Genomic DNA, 17,332 nt, shown 5'->3' with positions numbered 1-17,332 from the left:
GAGTGTTCTGCAAGCGTATAAAAGTGTGAGGAGAGGTGGCAGGGTTTTACTTAGGGTTTCTCTGTGCAGTTGAATAAAATATGATAAACAACACCAACAGGGAGCTGTGAGAAATATAGTTTACAGTACAAATCGTCTCTTGAGTAATCTTTCCTGGTGAAAATACTTCACTAGGTATTTTAAAGGATTCAGAACACATTCACAGAATCCTGGCACTCATCAGAAATGATGAGAAATGATGGATAAATCCTACATCCCCAGGAGATCTTGGGTAGGCACCGTCCAGATGGGCTTGCAGGGCCTGATTCACACTGCTGCTTCCTCTGCCCTTGTATCCACGCACTGTTTGTTCCCTTGTGAAAAAGGACTCTAGGGCTTCTTCGTAAAGCATTGGAAATTTTGTCAATAGAAAGAGGGAAATGTATTTCAGATTTACTTGCAAGCACATCCTTGAGTCAGAGGCGTTTCCATTTTTTGAAATATCCTTTCAAAAATCAAGAGGAAAGCGTGCGTTGATATGAGAGTGCAAACCTGTTAGTGCTCAAAAGCAGGCCTCAGTTTGCTGAAGGTATTTATCTGTTCAATCTAGTTGAAGAGCCAAGATTATTATCCAATTTAAAATCCAGTTTGGGAAGCAATTTTGGGAAAGAGTGAGACTACTTTGTGTAGCTTGATGTATCACCTGAGAGGAGATCCATTTTGAGATGTTCAGAAATAAACTTCACTTTCCACAAGACATTTCTTTAAAAAACAGTTTATTATTTGTTTCTTGCAGATTCACTGATACTTCTTTGAATTATAGGGTACATACTTCTAGATAAAACATTCATTTCTTTATTTCTAGCCCAATACAGTTCCCTCATTTAAAAACATAATCAAAACCTCTACCAGAGCAGATGCAGTCTTTAATATGTGGCTCATAGCTGAGTTATGATTGTCACATATTTTATCAGTATGCTACATTTTTTATTAGCAGATTAACATATAAATCTATTCATAAATCACCTTCTAAAGCTGCACCTAAAACCTCTCACTCTCAGCCTAGAGGTTTAAAGCTATTCTGTAATAAAGCTTATATTGGCTGAACAAACTTTCCGGCATATTCAGCTTTTTTAGTCTTACGGTCTCAGATTCCCAAAACAAATCTACTCCCCAGACACACCCCTCCTTAAAATGACAGATCAAGAGCTAGACTGCAGTTTTCAGGTGTTGTGTTCCTTTCCCAGATCTATCTAGGAAGAAATTTCTACCTGGAGTGAGAGATGGGTGATGAAAACCAGGAGTTGACCATGTCTGAGGGCTGTGCTTCATCCTCCAAGGACACTCCTCTCTAGCTCCTCACTGCAGAGAACCATGATCTCTAGACTGCTCTGACATGAGCCACCAGGGACTGGTTCTGTCCCGGTGTTACTCAGCAGATGAAATTCAGTGAGCAGAGGAAACTATCACTTGTCACACTCCGTGATGTCAAGTGATTTTTGAACACAGCATCCCCTCTGTCTGAGAGAACACAACTCAGGAGTCCGTTTATATCCAGCAAAGCTTTTAAGCCCATGTTTAGCTTTAAATAAATGCCTATTTTCCTCTGAGAACTGTCGAAGTTAAGAACATGTTGCATGCTCCACTGAGGGAGCATAATTTCAGTATGTGCATTAATAGATTTGCTAAACTGGCTCAGAGTGAACTGCCTGGTTGTGGCCAACATAATTGCTCTTTAAAGTCAGTATTTAGGCATTAGGAAGGTCTCATACATATATATATTTACATATGTTTGTACTCATATGCATGTATATGTATGCATGAGAGTCGTACAAATGGGGTTGTATGGCATGTAGAGGAGCTGCAGAAGATATAGCTGTTTGCATTCATACTTGGCGTTGAGCTGAACAGCTTGTTTGGAGGCAGGGAAGGCTCACAAGGTGCAGGTGATGTGGTTGTCAGCTGTGGGTTGTCACCTGGATTTATGTTAGTTGTCATTACCTCCTTCCTTGCCTCAACTCACCTAAATGCCAAAGTTATTGCAGGAGTTTTGGTCTTTGTCAGCAAATATTACATGCGGGATTCAGAAACTGAGAATTTAATTAGCTGCTGAAGTCACTTACTGATAACAGTGGCATATTGGGCTTTTTATTTGATAAAACCCTGTCAGGCATTTTATGTGTAAGAAATGAAGACTAATGTTCTTATTCCTTGCAACTTACAGTCAGAACCGTTGATCATACCTTATATAGAAAAGTAAAAGAAGGAAAATGAAAAACAAACAAACAAACAAAACTACAGACTTCTCACTTCTTGCCACCAGTGTTGCTTCTGTGTCTTTACCAAATGTATTTCAGCTCATCTATTTGCCCTTTTTTTTCCCTTTTTTTTTTCTCCCCACTGTGGGCTGCTTCTCCCTTTGGTGCCCAGGAGTCTCTCGAAGAGTTTGTGTGGCTCTTTGGTACCTGCCCTGTCCATGTCTTCATCCACTGCTATGATATAGCCAGCCCTGGGGCTGGTCCTGCAGGCTAATCAGCTCCTGTGGGCTATGCCTTAATGAAATCTCAGCCTAAGAGCAGTGGATGTGGTAGTAGAGATCTGTTGAGTTTCACATGCTGACTCGCACCTCGCAGTCAGCTCCAATTCTGCGTCTTTGTAGAGCTGCACATGGCTCATAGACTGCAAAACAGCAATTTTTTCATTACCTTTTATTTTTTCAAGACAATGCAAGGAAATATCTACATTTTATACTCAAAGCAGAGCTTAAGAGAGATTTAAATGATTCATGTCCCTTGAGCTGGCTCTCTGCACAGGATTAAGTTTGACCCTGATAGCATCCAGTCATTTATAAAGAGAGCGTTAAAAAATCACCATTTATTGATTTGCACCTCTCTTAAAGGACCCATGGATGACCTCATACGTTTCCTTCAAAACCAGCCATTGACATCTAAGGAAAAAAAAAGAATTATTTTATGGTAAATACATTTCATGTCAGTGCATGTGTTTTTTTTTTCTCCTGGATAAATAATCCCACTTTCTCTGTTAGTAACAGTTTAGCTGATGTCTGTTTTACAGCTTCTTTTAAACGTTAATGGTTTTGAATGAGTAATGTAGTGGGGATTATTGGAGCCTGGAGCTATGCAGTGGAGTCACTTACATGGACTGCGCAGCTGTTACCATAAAACCAGAGCTGGGGAGCAGAGACAGGAATGGTTTGCTCATCACTCCTACAAGATGCAAGTCAAGTCTGGTGCAGTACAGCTTCCCTCAGCCCTTTGACGACCTCAGAGAACTTTAGCCTTGAAGGCTTCACCTGCCTTCCCTGGGCTGAGCTCAAGGAAGCACCACCCATGTGCTAAGAGAACAGATGAGTAAGCAGGCACCAACTTGACTGTGCCAAAGTCCTCCCAACACATTGGAAAGTGAAAGTTCACATGCTTCAAAAGCCGCTTGGACACTGGCCTGTGTAACCTGCTCTTGGTGGCCCTGCTTTGAGCAGGCTTGGGCCAGATAGGCTCAGAGTTGCCTTCCCACCTCAGCCATTCTGGTATTCTGTCAGGCAGTAGTTGCTGTGATTTGGCTGCTAATGTGTTGTCAGTGAGACAGAAAAGTTAAGTTGTGCCAAAAAAGAGGGGGGGGGGAGGTGAGGAAATCTGGCTGTGGGGTACGAGAGAGTAGCTGAGTGCCACCACAGCTTGAATGGTCCACAGGAACAACATACTGTCAAGTATTCTACTGCCACTGAAATACTTCATCTAAAAGTTACCACCCTGTAATTATATCTATCCGGTATGTTTTTATTGGTAGCTTGACCAAGTGGAGACTATTTTTTTCTGAAACAGGGGAGACCAAGCATGGGGAGTCAATGGAAGGAGATCTGCAGAAAAATTGAGCATTTCTGTCCACTCACTATAAGGAGAATCTAGATAGCATAGACTAAACAACTCACTTTTGGACAGCTATGGTGAGGTGAGGTGGTTTCCAGCCACCTCCTGTCTGTGTTTTTCTTTCTCCACACCTGAAGCAGAAATGATGATGCTTGTCCTCTTAAAGTTCTTTGAAATACACAGCTTTTTGTTTAACACCTAAGTATTATGCACAGTGATATGCATATGCAAATGTAGTGAATTTGTCTTGATTGTGAGTCTGAAAAGTTGTTATATTCTGTGTCATGGTATGTGTAATATTAAGCAGCTGTTATCTTCACCTTTGCTTTCAGTATAAGAAATTATCCAACTTAAGAGTGTCTCCACAAATTTTTCACTATATTTTTGTAAACTTCTTAAAGGAAACTCTTTTAATGTAAAAAATTGAATTGTTGGGCTGTGGAACTTACCCCTTCAGATAAAAATACTTAAAATATAAACAATTCTATAAACTTGTTTTAAAATAAGAGATCAGCTTGGAAAGAACAGGGAGGAGGGGGATTAGTAAAGATATTTTTCCATTTGAAATACTTTTGACAGAAAATTGGATCAAGTTCAGTACATTACTTTAATTATTAGTTAACCATTTCAGAGAGAAGACGAGGCATGGCTTTCAGTTTTTGAATGTTTTATTTCCTTGTAAGTAAAGACGAAGGAATAATAGGGCTGCAGCCATTTGAATAGGCTCCAGAGTAGCTCAAAGAGAAAAGATAGAAGCTTTCTTCTGAATGACAAAAAAAGTTCTGAAATTAGCTTGGGAGTATTAAGAGATAAACTGCAGTTGCCTAAGAAGAGATGGTTTTGATGCATGGGACAGAAAAGAATGATCAATGGTTCATGAATATACTAGTGGTAAACACAGTGACAGGAGAAAAAAATGTCTGTGGCTAATGTAATTGTTACAAATTTAGTAGCTTTTGCTATGAAATCAGTTGCTCAAGATTTAAGATCAAGGCAAAAAAAACCTTTTTTTCAAAACACGTAAATGTAAAAACATTGAAAACTACCAAAAAGGAGTCTGACAGAACAGGTACAAAGAAGTATGCTGCATTATACCTGTTGGGGAATCATTTGGTATTCCTCAACTTAATTATAAACATAATTATATTCTCAAGGCTCATTTGTAGAATGCTTGACCTTGGTAGAGGTCAGATACAGACGTGGTAGAAGTGAAGAAAGGAAAGACAGGTGGCAGAGGGAACGTGACGGCAAGGCTTGAAGTGAAGAAAATTGGAAATAAATCCTGGTTTGGCAGGAGAGTGCAAACTGGAGAGCAGAGTGGAGGAGCTGGGAGGGAGGGATAAAATACACTGCATCAAGAGTCTTCTTTGCAGGAGAAGGAGCAAGTAAATTCCTTGTTGAGATGAAGCTTGGCAGAGCTCACTACAGCATCAGGTGCTGACGTCTGGTGTTGGAGAAGAGGAGGCAAAAGCAAGGCAAACTGTGACAGACCAAGCAGGGAATCTGAAGGCATCTGTTCCCAAGCCGTTGGAGGAGGCTAGGTAGATTGATGCTACACACAGCAGTTGTGCTCTGGCCACTTACAGGAGCAGCAGGTGGGAACTGCTTTTAGCCCAGTGTGGAAGGGGCTAGAAATACCTAGAATTTTAATGGTGGGATGGGAGAGGGGTGGAGAGCCATCATCCCTACGTTCTGTGCTCCCATTCTACGGCAATAGATGAAACTTGGGAATTATCTTCTAGACTCTTGATAAATCAATCCCATAGCTTTTATTCAAATTGGTTTCCTAGAGAAGTATTTGATTTTATATTGATGAAGTGTGGAATTCAAGTGCTGCATGTACTATTAGTGATACAATGGTATTTGGAATGTGAAGCTTTTGATGTAGATGTAAACAAAAACAGAGTTTCAGGTCCTGTCAGACTTGCCATTTCCCCATTGATCACTGAAAGGATTGCTACATCTCATGGAGGTAAAGTTATAGATTACTGTAGCTTGCTTGGAGCCTTCCAGTGTATTTAGGATTGGATGGATTTTGGCTTCAAAATTAATTGGAATTGCTGAGTAGTAGAGGAGTTGGGAGAAATGTGTGGGGAATTCAACACTGTTGGTTCTTCACTTTCTTTGTACTTAAGTGTTCTGTGCTGATAGAGCACAGATGGTCTTAGATTAAGGAAAAAACATGCCAGAACTGCAGGCTAGGCTCAGACTGGGAGTTAAGCTTGACATGAAATAAGCAGAAGGCTGTAATTAGCTTATCAAGAGCATTAGGCACCTGGTGGAGGAAAGCAGGTTTGTAATGCACAGTGTAGATGGAGAACAATAAAAAAGATACTGAAATCTGTTTTGTGAAGCATGGGGGACTTTTCATCACTGGCTTCCTCTCCCAGCCCAGTCTGGCAATGTCTGAAAGGCTCCTACTTATTCTTGGTTATTACTGATTTATCAAAAGTGATATTTTCTGACAGGCTGTGATTGTGAGCACCAAACCTCACAGAAGCCAGAAAGTCAAAAGGTCAAAATCTAAGTGTGTTGTCAAAACCTTTGCTGGAAAGTTCACACCACACTTGCCTGTGTACCTTGTATGATCCCTGACTGCAAGTATCGGTCATCTCACTGCTTTCTTCTGTTCTTTCTGCCTGGTTTTTGCAGCTGCCTGATGTCTTTCACACTTACCTGAGGGTTGAGGCTCAGTAGGGCAAGGATTGCCAGTTAACCACAAGCAGAAATGCTTAGGGAGTGCAGTTGAGTTTTCTGTGTGCTACCAGTGTGCATGTCAATATCCTGCCATCTAGGAGCAGTAGTGTAGATCCTTTCTCCAGATATGCAGAAGAAATGGAAATTCAGATATGTCTGCTGAATTGAATAAAGTACAAACACTCCCTCTATATTTTTTTTAGCTGAGGATTTAGAATTTGTTTTCTCCATATTCTTGAAGTTCAGAATCTATTGTTTGAAATAGAGAAGAGCAGGATGGAAAGTTTGTTTTCTCTTCTGATCCTCGCGCGACTCAGGCTCAGGTGGGACCTCTTTTCTCTGTACCTTGCAAAACTGTCCCAGTCTCTCTGGCTTGCATGAAACTGGCCCTGGCTAATTAAAGTAATCACAACACTTTCCTTTGGTCTTAATGCATCTTTCACTTAATTAAAGATTTCCAGTGCCTTTTTTTCTCCCACTTTCGGTTGCACTACAGCAAGCTTAAGTGCACAACCAGAAAAGAATGTTGATAGGATAAGCTGAATCACATGCACATTTTATTTGTTTAATTGCACACTGCCCCCTTTTTTCAGGCCAAGACAGGACTCAACCTGTGCTCAACCTCTTATACGATTTTAATGAGAATATATTGCAATGTTTGTTATGTGAAAGAGTATTAGACCTCCCCTAATGCAATAGATGTGATTATCTAAAGAAAATCCAGAGGCACAGAACAGTGAAAATGGTATTCCTTAGTTCTTCATTAGTCTCTTAAATACTGCACAGTGTGCTGATTTTGATTCCTGAATCTCAGCATAATTCTGGGGAAAATCAGATCCAGCTGGGTCATTTCCTCAAACTTATTTTTCTCCTACTCAAAGCTGAGGAGTAAATGCTGAACAAGTATATTCAGTGACAAGATGTTCAGTAACCTGGAGAGGAATAAAGAATGCAAGACTTCCCAACTTATTTGAGAAAGCTGATAATGCAGATAGGTTTCATTTCTGCTTTAAATGATTATGTTTTTTATTAGAAGCATATATAGGGAGATTACCTCTCATAGTTGAACTCTTAATGTGGATGTATGAAAATGCACTTTGTTGACTGTACAGGATTTGTCCAGTCTGTCTCAGAAGCAGAAAAAAATAAGAGCTTGTGTATTGGAGAACCCTTAACATCTCTACATAGCAGTGAGCCTCAAAGAGACACAATGGTAAGGAAATCCAGAGCAGAAAAATGAAGGAGAATAAGATTGCCTTGCTTGATGGAGAAGCACAAAGAAGGCTATAGCCATGGTAAATTGATTTTGTACTGAATATGGGCTGGTCCATTGGAAGGGTTTTTGAACCCTGTATTCCAGAAATCATTGTGCAAAACATTAAGAGGGGTCTGCTTAGAAGTCTTGTCACATCCATCAGTGGAGCCCACAAAAAGGAAGGAGGGATTTAGTTCTGAATGGCGACTCTGCCAAAGAACATAAAGGGGTGGGGATGGACATCTTTTGGCAGTAGAGGGGCCTCAAAGGAAGAATTGCCTTCATTTTACCGAGGGCGACCATTGCTGTGACTCTGTTCGTTTGCTGGTTTCTTAGAAATATCTTCTACCTTGTTGGTGGCTACTGAAAGGAAAAAAAATAGAAAAAATAGAAAAGCCTATTTACAGAATAGTGCTGGAGATGTAAGAAGGAGTGCTGTGTAGTGCCCACCTGGCCAGTCCAACCACACCTGCATGTGCATTGGCTGTATATATACTCCTGACTTGTGCTTGTCTGTGGTGGAATTTTCCTTTAAATGTTTTTGTCTGAGTATATTGTTAACTTCTTTATTTAGTTATTTTATTGATTTATCTTGTAATCTTATGTCTTCGTATTCTCCAGTATATTTAGTAAATGTTTGTTGTCATAAGTGATAAACTGAATGTGACATAGCAAGAAACCAAATTCCACTGTGAATGTTAATTACTCAGTATACTAAAAGTCTTGTCTCAGTTTCTGTATGCTTTTGATCTCCAGTAATAGGAAACAATGTAAGCCATCCTTCCCTAACATCCTCTGTGCTGCTCTCCAGTTCTGAGTGTTGTCATTCATTTTAGACTGGCCACAGATGAGAGCTTTTAGGTCTTTTTTTCCACTTTCCATGCCAAATGTCCCAATTAATTAAGACTGTCTGCTTGCATTTGACCCTATCCATAATTTTGCATGCTTAAAGGTAAAAGTAATATCCAATGGATTAAGTTTTCAAAAGAGAAGGTGAGTATTCCCATGCTGTACTTGCAATACATCACTGCCATGTTAAGCACCTTCAAGCAATGTGAAGTAGATCATCAGCAAAATGAAATCATTGCCACAGACTGACATTTTTCTTTACATGGAATGATAAAATATAAACAACTAGATAGATAGTGGAAACAGAAATCCAGTGCCATTTTTATCTCTGTTCTCCATAGCTGTATCTTTCTTGATAAGATCTTGGCATGTTCATCTAACATTGTTACATAAATATGTAGTTGTCAGCATAAGCTCAGCACACAGCCACAGCAGAGCATGTATTTCTTCTTTCTTTACTGCTATGGACAGTACTGCTATCTAATCTGTTGCTAAAACCTGTAATCAGGGCATCATTCCTTGCTTCCTTGAGCCTTTTGGTCTAGGTGTAGCATCTTTTAACTCACACTGTTAGCAACTGGTGTCACTAGGTCACCAGTGTCTTTGCACCTTATGCTGATTCCCCTTTCTTTAGACTGTATCCTTGGTGTGCTGTTTTAATGTTTGTATTAAATTAACGGGCATTTCACAGGTCTGCTTATCACTTCCTATAAGAGGCTAACCTCACTTTGAATTAGCTCATGAAGCCAGCGTCTCTCCTCCCCTCGGTTACATGTCTTCTCATCTTGCTTTCTCCCAAGTGTTCCCTTTGTGTCTAGGAAGAATCTCATCCTTGATAAATGAAATGGTTACAAAAACCTCAAATCTTTCCCTGTTGTGTGGTCATGCTCCATTGTCTCTCCTGTCCACTTTTGTGCACTGTTGTCCACTGCTGCGTAATGCCTCTCATTATGCTTATAACACATTTTGGCAAGATTATGCTGTAGCTATACACAGGCTAACACAGGGAGTCCTGAGCTTCGATGGAGGCTTAGGCACTTACCAACTACTCTGAAAACTGCAAATGTAGATGGCAAATCTAAAAAAATCTCAAAGTCTCCTCTGGGGAGGGATTCAGCATTCAGTTACAAATGTTTTAAACTAGGGTTGCTGAAACTATGCTTAAAGCACCGGAGTCAATCCGCTTGCTTCAAACATGAGTTTGAATGTGACTGTACCTTCCCAGGGTTGAGATGGCTGCTCTGTTATAAGCTGTCCTTTGTACACTAATATTCACAAAAGGCTGCAAACAGCAGGTTGAAACCTGGATGTGACTGTATTTGTTGTTTATCTTGCAAAATATATTTCCATTTTAGTACTTGGTATGAAATGTTTACTGGAACTTCAGGCAGTTTTCTTTCATTATAAATACTTGTATAGTGCTTTCCATCTGAGTGAGCTGTAGAAACCATGATCTGTTAAGCCTCATACAATACTCCTTCTAGATAAGGAAATGCACAGTCCAGAGTTGTAAATTCCTTCCTGACGCTGCAGAGGGAGGGGAGGCTGAATTTATGGCCCTGACACTGTTTAATGGAATCCCCTGCAGTACAAGCGGAAGTTGGAGGCACCAAAGATCAGTTTTGGTTTTGTGTGTCAGACTATGGCCTTCCCTGAGATGTCAGAGAAAAGATGACTGGATGCATGACATGGTGCTCATCTCTGCACCCGCTGTCTGTACAGCACTGATTCAGTGGGTGCACACTGTGATATTAGTGAAAAAATGCTATCAAGAACTCATTTTGTGCTACACAGGGAAGTTTTAGTTCCTAAGAAAGCAAAGTTTGGTGCTCAACTCTGCCTTTGACAAGCTCAGTGGCTTTTCCTAGCCAGCTGACCTCTGTGCTTGTGATTTTCCCCTCCTCCCATGTGCCTGTGTTGTCTGTTTAGCTTGTAAGTGCTGTCAGATAGAAATTCTTTCCCACAGCATGCCTGTATATTGCCTAGAAATATAAGGTCACCATCTCAGTCCATGCCTCTACGTGCTCCTGTAACACAAGTGAATAAGAAAGGATTGTGAAGCTGGGAGAGGGAAATTGGTAGCGTTAGCCATTCAAGAGCTCAAAGCAACTGACAGTGTTCCCTCTCCATGGCCTTAGGTGCAGGGATAGGATAGCAAGAGGCTAGCTTTTGCTTATAGAGAAGAGATCCAATTCAGAGATTAAAGTGACCAAAACTGGAACTGCTTGTACATGCTTGTGCATGTTTGCCAGCCTCCATCTTGTGAGTGTGCCATTTCGAGGCCAGCCCAGCCCTCCAGCAGCACATGCAGCCAGGCCTGCTTGTCAGCGTGCATGACGGGCACTTTGTTTACATGAAACTTACAGCTTGAGTTTTACTGCATCCCGAAGGCTCTCAGATCACTTAAGGAAAATCAATTAATAATTTGATAAAACACAAAACAATTCCCTTCATCCACATTCTTCCCCCCCCCCTCCAAATAAATTGACCGAATCCTGCGATCATCCCTCACACCTGTCACAGCACACAGCAGTGCCTTGCAATGTGCATAGTGCAGAACTACTTAGTGACGCTTGCCATTATGTCCTTTTGGTATTAGCTATTTGTTTCTCAGACATGTTTATCACAGTTTTAATAAATTACCTGTGTTGGAACTTCAGAAGGGGTCTCCAGGGTATCAAGCTCCTGTGCTCCGTTATTAAGAAGTTGGATTTCAGCAAGTTATTGTTTGTAGAGCACTGTAAATGTGCCTTGTCCTTGAGAGACAAAAGACAATGCTTCAAAAAGGAGTTTAGCTGTCCACTTGTAGACTAAGGCAGCAAGTCTTTATGGGGAAGTTCTAGAGGTTTAATAGGACAGAAGTAAATAGGATGATGGAAATATGTTTGCAATATTCTTCATAGAAACCTCAGTTAAACAAGAGCCTTTTCATGGATTTTCTGGACACAGTCGTTAGAACTGTTTTCCAGAGAATGTTTTCTTCTTGGTGCTAGAAGATCTAATTCTTAGCAGTTTCTTTTAAATGCTGTAGAATTTGCCTGGGAAAGGGCAGATTTACACTGGCACTGTCCTGTGTGGAGATTGCAAGGTACATAGAAACATAGAAATAAACTTACTAAATGCTTTTGTCATTATCAACAAGAAATCTGTGGGTTGTATTTTAGAGGTATAGTGTGTGTTCATCAGTATAGATGAAAAGGATGAGGTTAGCAACAAGTAGGGCAATAAAGTGGTCCTGGAGTGGCCACAGCCTAAAGAACTCAGCCTGAATCCTAATTTAGCAAAGTTCTTAAGTATGTGATTAATTAAACTGATCAAGTAGGATATGTAATTAAATATGTGCTTTACATCCACTGAATTTGGCAATATTAAATGCAGCGTAGAAACATGGTCCCTCCATGATCCTCTCTCTCCAGATTTGGAGAAGTTTCCACATCTTGCTATGGGATGATCTGGTCAAAAACAATTTCTAAATGGAAATGAGAAACTCAGGAACTGAAGGCTAGTAGAGTATAAGGACTACAGGAGCTGCTTTTGAAGCAAGGTTGTTTTTATTTTTTCCTTTTTTTTTATTATTTTCTTTTTTTTCCAGAGGTACATTTCTGTGAACATAGTAGTGCCTTGTACAGTTACTGGAAAGAAAGATGGAAATAAATACAAGGAGAAAGAAATGGTTCTGCCAGCTCTGATCTCCAGTACGCAATAACTGTCATCTCACAGCACCTCTTACCCTTCTCCTTCATGGATAGCTCAGCAAAGAGTGATGTGACTAGCAGGCTCTGCCCACGGTGCCCTGCACAGCACAAGCAGAGAGCTGAAATCACCTCTTGCTCCTCAGGCAGATTGAAGAGCCTCCTGTGTGCGCTGCAGGGGGATGATAGAAATGGGAGCTCCTGCTGCCTGCAGTCCCCGTAGGCTGCAGCTGGGACTTTGGCATTTGCTGATGCTAGCAGGAACCTGAGGAACTCACCACCTTGTAAAAAATGCTAGGCTTCTCACAGCTCCTGCTTTTCTGCAGTAATCCTGTACTTGTTTGTTCATCTCCTTCCAAGCATACACAATGTGTATGTTTGTATTACACTTTTTTCCCCCAGTAATAGGAGAGAATAGCATGATTCTGGGTCTGACCTCAGGCATGCAAGGCTGCCAGAAGCTTGTACAGAACACTTACTTAGTGGAAGTGAGGTTGATAACAGATGGATAGGTTTGTATTAAGGGAGTTTAGAAATTAAGAATGGGTTTAATTTGCCCAGTAAATATAGAAGTAACCTATTCTAATCCAGACTTCAGTTTCTAGTTTTAAAGCAGAGATCTGGAGCTGCTTTTACACAAGAAATAACCTAGCAATCTGTCTTGTGCAAGTACAGTGCAGGGATTAGTGTATGCTTAATCTATTAAATTCATATGTGGTGCTTTAAATAATTATAAATTGCTGGCCTGAACATAAAAGCTGGTCCATAGAAGTCAAGGAGATTTTCACATCAGCATTTGAGAATGCACATAACTATTGATAACAGGATTTGCTAATGACAGACAGGTACTTTGGATGCCAACACTGGGATATGCAGGTAATTAAATAAATGTATCTAGAAAGCTTCTCTCAGCAGTGTGTGCTGAATAACTGATTTGACAGCACATGATGAGCTAGAATTTCTAGATTACTGTTGATCTTCAGTCTGAACTGGGAGCAAACTGTGATGCTTATAATTAGAAGAGACATTAACTCTTTCTTTCTTTGCTTCACTGTGGCATTTGAATGCTTAGATATGCACTGAGCTTTAGCCACTGTTGCCCATTTCTGTTAATTTTCTTACTGGCCAGTGTTAGACCATATACACGTGGTAATGTGACTCTCCTTCACTCTCCTTTTTTGGAAAATCAGCCTGCATAGAGCTCAAGTCCATGCAACTATACTGAATGGAAGGCACATTAATTACATTTTCAGTTCAGGGACAAAGTTGCTATGTGCACAGATGGCTGGGCAGTCCTGCTCAGGGTTTACATTGCTCTTGTCTTACACAACAGCTGCAGCCCTGAGCTGGTTGTTTCATTCACATGTCATGTGAATCCAGTGTTCTTCCATTCTGCACTTGGGCCCTGTGATTGTAAATGAGGTCCTCAAAGTAGCTGGGAGCACTGTAAGAAGCTGCATTTCTTTTGGAAGAATGTGTTCACTTGGTTGCTTAAGCATGAGACAGGCAGGAAGCAGCTAGGAGAAAGTGCATACTAACCTGCACTTGTATGTAGTCTTGCTGCCAGCTTTGTCATGTATTCATCTAGGCTCTGTTTTCCATGACCTATGCTGTGAATTTTATTTTTTGCTGAATGTGTCCAGAGTTTTCCACTCTACTGCTTTGGATGGGCAGGAGGTACAAAAATAATTCCAGATAACATTTCTGTAGCTGGGAAATTTAAATGGCCCAGGCCATGAGAAAATGAATCATAAATTCAGGATAATGACACAGCTGGGTGACCAAAGGTGCACAGTGGTTACATCTTGTACATCAGCCGTACAGAGGCAGCTTTCATCAGCAAGAAGAAATAGTGTTCATTTGGTTTATTGAGGAAGATGAGGAAAGGAGGGGAAGGCAGTGAAGTCAGTGTGCAAAAAGCTGGCTACTGAGAAGCATTAAGGTTAGGTAAGAAGGGAAAGGAACAAAGCATCCCTTAGAGCACTTGGTCATGTGCGAGTGTAAGCAGGTATCTGCATCACTAGGTGCACACAGGTGTACTCCAGATGAGATATCTTTCTGAAGGTATCTCTGGTAAATGACCAGAATGTAGTTTAATTTAGAGGCAAAATGAATCTCAGGGAGAGGAAGTAAATGTAATTTGCAAAGGAGAGGGTTGAACAAATGAGTGAGATGCAGGAAGCAAAACACCAGCATTACACTGGGAGTTTGCACAGAAAAGCTCAGGATGACAGAGATGACATATTCTGATCTGAAAAGGCATCTGATCAATCAAATAAAGAAACCAAGCCAGGCTAGAAAGCTTATGTGAAGGAGTCTGCGCAGGTCCTCTCACCAGGTCCAATCCAAAGGCCATGGCTACAGTTGTGTGGGCAGTCTGGCAGAAGGATTTGTCTAGGCATTAGGTCAGCTGGCTGGTGCACGTTCATACCCTGAAGTACAATTATTTAAACACATATTTGCTGCTTGGCCTTGCAATTATATTTTTATTATTGACATGATGTTCTGCTTTGCGGGATCATACATATTTTCTTTGAGTCACTAGAGGTCACTGAAGTCACTGAGCCCTCAACTAGTTTCTCCCTGCCCCACCAAAGATGTGTGAGATTTGTAAAATATGCTCTGAATTGCCATATTGCTTAATTATCTTCCTAGCTCTAATGAAGTGCACCCTGACTAATGGTGCAGTCACAAACAACATGTTCCCATAATTTGGGCTATCACCAAGAACTTCTGTTATCACTAAGACTCATCAAGGTGGTGCTTCAGAAGGCTGAAGGGCACTGTTGCCTAATAAAATAAAATGTTTTGGCACCAAAAACATAGCTGGAGGGGATCAGTGCTCTGACATGAGCAATGTTTACAATGTGCCTCAGAGCTCTGCGTGCAGGTGTCTGGCAAGAAGAGCAAAGTGTCCCCTAGGAGGCCAGATTCGTCTCTGTAGCTTTACTACAGTTCCAGAAGACCCAGAGTATTTGCAGAGAAGCAGCATTGATTTCTGTAGTAACCAACAATTTTTGTTTTCATTTTGCCCTGTCAAGCACTGCCAAGTTAAAAATGAGCTGTATAATGGTGAGTGCTCTGTCCCTGTTTTTGAAATGGAAAGAGAAGTCACCTAATATGGTATCTCTTTTCTGGAATTGTTTTGTATATTAAGCTCCTGAAAAATTGATCTGAGATCCAAAACCACAGTGGATAGAGGAGAACACGAGCCAGAATTGGGACCAGAGATCAAAACGCCAATGTGCAGTTGTTTCACAGATGTCAAAGGTTCCTGGCAGTCACCAGTCAAAATTCCTTGCTCTTCTGTCATGGCTTATCAAAGTGAGCTTTCCCATCTGATGACATATCCTCTCTCAGGATATGACCAAATGATCCTTTTCAGTAAGAACTTATTTCAGTTCTGACAAAAACACTTTTCAGGCGTAAGCTTTTGGCCTTCAGAGCCAGTTGGACTGCAGTGCTTGGGAGATATTTCCCAAGAGACTCCCGGAGAAAAATCTCTACTCTTCTCCCATCAGATCTTTGCATGGTATTACCCCAAGCCAAATGGAATGGGATGCTCAGCTAATGAACAAGACACCATTTTTTGGAAAGTGGAACGAGTATCCCTTTTCCAAATGTTGTATGTGAATGCATTTCCTGGGTGGTAGTATTTCTTGTGGTTATGAACAAATGTCTTCGTGGAACCGAGTTTTTGGAGTTGATTCATTCTTAAGTACTCTCTTGTATTTCTCCTGTAAAAAGTAGGATTAATCGTGTGTCAAGGGGACAATTTCTAAGGAAGCCCAGTATTAAAAATAAATAAATAAATCTTGGCTATAGTGAGAAAGTTCAAGAAGAGTTCAGATCTGGGCCAAACTTTGAAGCTATTTACTATGTTGGTAATGGATTGGAGGGTGTTGGGGGGAAAGAAGAAGTCCTGACTCTTTTAGAGGAGCTTCAGATCTGTATCTGAACTTTGAAAGCATGGCCTCTTCCTATGAAACAGAGCTATATTTTTTGTATGCAGAATAATGTATTATGTATAGTACAGACGCTTATATGTATTTTCACCTCCAGCTAACAATAGCTGCTTGAATTTGTTAGGACAATTTTTAAAAAATACTGAAGATATGAAAGTTGTAGAGGGCATAGAATGATTGCATCTATTTCTGAATTTCTTTAAATCTGAAAGTTCTGACACACCTTTGCTGGACTTTCCTTGTGAAGGTGTTAGTCAAGGTTGGCCAGGGAATCCCACCAGCTCATGGTTGAGGTCTTGCAGTCCCCAGTCAGTAGTGCCCTCAGCAGTTTACTCCACATCAGGATCTGACTACACTTCTATGGCACCACAAATCACTATCCAACTTTTCCTCGCTTCTTGTCTCTCTGGGTTTTGTCCATCAGCTCTCAATTCTCATTTGATCCAGCTTACTTCACTGCAGGATTACTTCAAAGGTGATATCTTGAAGGTAAATTTAAGGAGTCCACCATATCTGTACAGGACTACTTGGTTTTGCCATAGAGAAAGTTTTCATTTTGGTGATGAAAGCTGGTGTTAGGTCTTAGATGTTTTGAGAAGGGGTGAGAGCTTATGGGACTTGACTCTTGGACCTTCCAGTTGAATGGTAGTCAGAAGTTGTATTTACATGTAAATCAAAGCCTTACCCCTGTTAACATTCCAGTTGCTTCTACTTCTGGACATTTCATCTTTTTGTCATTTGTGTGCACAGTGAGCACAGTGGGAGTGAGATGCATGTTTACTGTCATCACACTGCTTATAAAATGGGCTGTATAAATTAGCTGGAGATACTTGCTTTTGTGCTGGGAGTCTCCAGATTTGGTGGTTTGTGGCAATGTCGTGTGACCTGTGCATTTTGGTTTCTCAGGCAACAGCATGGGGTTCAGATGAAGACACCAGGAGGTCCTGTCAAAGTAAAGGGAAAACAGAGGTAAGTTTTGCTTTGCTACAGAGATAGTGCGAGTAAATT

General features: G+C 40.8%; 1 protein-coding gene across 5 annotated transcripts in view; it reads left to right on the top strand.

Moving 5' to 3' along the window:
- SEMA5B (semaphorin 5B) overlaps positions 1-17,332 on the top strand; it is a 251,596-nt gene that overhangs the window by 156,075 nt on the left and 78,189 nt on the right. For all 5 annotated transcript variants that reach the window (XM_085228315.1, XM_085228316.1, XM_085228314.1 and 2 more), the window contains one exon: positions 17,231-17,293. In XM_085228315.1, the coding sequence (XP_085084441.1) occupies positions 17,231-17,293 (63 nt within the window). The remainder of the gene's footprint in view (positions 1-17,230; positions 17,294-17,332) is intronic.

Source organism: Meleagris gallopavo, chromosome 7 (genome assembly GCF_905368555.1).
Source record: "Meleagris gallopavo chromosome 7, MGAL_WU_HG_1.1, whole genome shotgun sequence".
Classification (NCBI taxonomy): Eukaryota; Metazoa; Chordata; class Aves; order Galliformes; family Phasianidae; genus Meleagris; species Meleagris gallopavo.
Note: the sequence above shows the minus strand (reverse complement) of the source record. Positions and strands in the feature narration are given on the sequence as shown.